This window comes from Anguilla anguilla, chromosome 7 (assembly GCF_013347855.1).
Source record: "Anguilla anguilla isolate fAngAng1 chromosome 7, fAngAng1.pri, whole genome shotgun sequence".
NCBI classification, from domain to species: Eukaryota; Metazoa; Chordata; class Actinopteri; order Anguilliformes; family Anguillidae; genus Anguilla; species Anguilla anguilla.
The window spans coordinates 115,001-117,500 of NC_049207.1; the positions used below are offsets into that span (position 1 = coordinate 115,001).

A 2,500-nucleotide genomic window follows, 5' to 3' on the forward strand; every position below is an offset into this window, starting at 1 on the left:
CTTAACTCAATGCATTCACACTTACGTAGAGATTGCACCTTAGGAGCACTTCACAAAGGCACTCACCTGTGCACACAACCACAGCTATGCACACTGCTGGAATGAGTATGTGCAGGTAACTGTAGGTGCGATTGTGAATAGGTAGCTGTGCCCCAAACTGCATACTACCATGCTCCAATGCACTTAGCAAGCATGCATCCATGTAGGAGTAGTATAAAGTACCTGGATGCATACTCCATTTGTTCAAGATTTCAAGCTTGTGTGACAGTGTGATCTCCAATTGGAAGTGTTGGTGTATGATTTGTTCAGGTAACGCAGGTGTGATTTCTTCTGGTAAAGCAGGTGTGATTTGTTCAGGTAAAGCAGGTGTGATTTGTTCAGGTAAAGCAGGTGTGATTTGTTTTTAGGTAAAGCAGGTGTGATTTGTTCAGGTAAATGTAGGAGAATCATGTAATTATGTCTGCAGTCCCTGCAGGAGGCACTGGCTCTTAGCCCCTCCCCCTTACTGGAACAGCGATTACAAAGTGCAAAGAGGCGGGCTCACCAAGTCAAGCTCAAGATTCAGCAGGATCTGGTGAGACTACCTACTTTGACTGTTTCCATGATGACATTTTTAAAACCATGATCAACTGGATCTCTCTCTGTGTCTCTCTCTCAGGATGGAGCTCGATTTGAGTCAGGAGCGAACTATATGAAAGCAGGAGAGGGTGAGTGTCTGTGGGAGGAAGAATAGGTGTGTGTGTCTGTGTATGTGTGTGTGTGTGAGAGAGAGAGTGACTTACAGCTCATTGTTTGTGCAGGTGGCCCATCAGATGATTCAACGGAAGGAGACCTTGAGGTGAGGAAGGATGAAAGAGGGGGAGAGAGGGGGGTGGAGGATGAAAGAGGGGGAGAGAGGGAGATGGAGAATGAAAGAGGGGAAGAAAGGGGGATGAGGATGAAAGGGGGAGAGAGGGAGGTGGAGGATGAAAGAGGGGAAGAGGGGGATGGAGGATGAAAGAGGGAGGAGAGGGAGGTGGAAGATGAAAGAGAGGGAGAGAGGGAGGTGCAGGATGAAAGAGGGGGAGGGAGGTGGAGGATGAAAGAGGGGGAGAGGGAGGTGGATGAAAGAGGGGAAGAGAGGGGGATGGAGGATTAAAGGGGGGAGAGAGGGAGGTGGGGAGAGAGGAGAAGAGGGCGGTGGAGGATGACAGAGGGGGAGGGAGGGTGATGGAGGATGAAAGAGGGGAAGAGGGGGATGGAGGATGAAAGAGGGAGGAGAGGGAGGTGGAAGATGAAAGAGGTGGAGGATGAAAGAGGGGAAGAGAGGGGGGTGGAGGTTGACAGAGGGGGAGGGAGAGAGATGGAGGATGAAAGAGGGGAAGAGAGGGAGATGGAGGATGGGGCAGCAGAAGCAGTATTAGTTGCATAGTCCTATGTGTGCTTCTGTCTCAGCCCGCATTCTGTTTATGAGGAGCCATAGAGCCTTGTGCTTTCACACTGGCTGTGGTCTGCAGTGTTGACCACGTTTCAGTTCATCAGGACTGTGGGCCCGGTCTTAGCTCATAATAGCCCATAACAGCGCATTACAGCTTATAACAGCTCAAAACAGCTCATAACAGCTCATAACAACCTATTACAGCTCATAACAGCTCATAACAACCTATAACAGCTCATAACAGCCCACATCAACTCATAACAGCTCATTAACAGCCCATAACAGCTCATAACAACCTATAAGAGCTCATAACAGCCCCTATCAGCTCATTAACAGCTCATAACAGCTCATAACAGCTCATAACAGCCCATAATAGCTCATAACAGCTCAGCATAGGTTTTCACAGACACCAGACCCCAGCCTGTGCTCAGCGTAGGTTTTCACAGACACCAGACCCCAGCCTGTGCTCAGCGTAGGTTTTCACAGACGCCAGTATCAGCTGGGTGATCATTTCCACAGAATGCTGTAGATGAAGCTTCTAATTGAGGAGCGTTGCAGACCTGTGAGCATCATTACCAGCACAGAACTGCATCTCAGCCTTGACTCCTCCCCCTTTTTATCCCAGGGTTCCCAAGTGTTGTGGTCTGGGGGGAGGGGGGTATTGTTGAATTGGATATTACTGTTCTTCCTTGGGTCCTCTTCAGTCACCGAGCACCTGAACGCCCCTGCACTCTCCCCCCCCCATTATAACCGGCAGGGTTTATCGCTGTTCTGTCAAAGTTCAGAATATTGTGCAGTAGCAGCCTTGATAAAGTTCTAGGTAGCATGACTCCCCTGTAACCTGACAGGTAAAACACACACGTTTCATCTATTACTTATTAAAAATAAAAATATTATGTTGGTTTTTATTTTAATTTAATTGCTTTTAGAGGCAGAGATTATAATGTCAGATGGTCGACAGGTGTGTTTCTCTTGCTGTAATCTGAGATTGTGGACAGGTGTGTTTCTCCTGCTGTAATCTGAGATTGTGGACAGGTGTGTTTCTCCTGCTGTAATCTCAGATTGTGGACAGGTTTGTTTCTC

General features: G+C 48.1%; 1 protein-coding gene across 1 annotated transcript in view; it reads left to right on the forward strand.

The window, feature by feature from the left end:
* Positions 1 to 2,500, forward strand: part of arhgef11 (Rho guanine nucleotide exchange factor (GEF) 11) — a 30,915-nt gene that overhangs the window by 6,864 nt on the left and 21,551 nt on the right. The window contains exons 9-11 of the mRNA XM_035425108.1: positions 467 to 574; positions 659 to 707; positions 801 to 838. Of these exons, the coding sequence (XP_035280999.1) occupies positions 467 to 574; positions 659 to 707; positions 801 to 838 (195 nt within the window). The remainder of the gene's footprint in view (positions 1 to 466; positions 575 to 658; positions 708 to 800; positions 839 to 2,500) is intronic.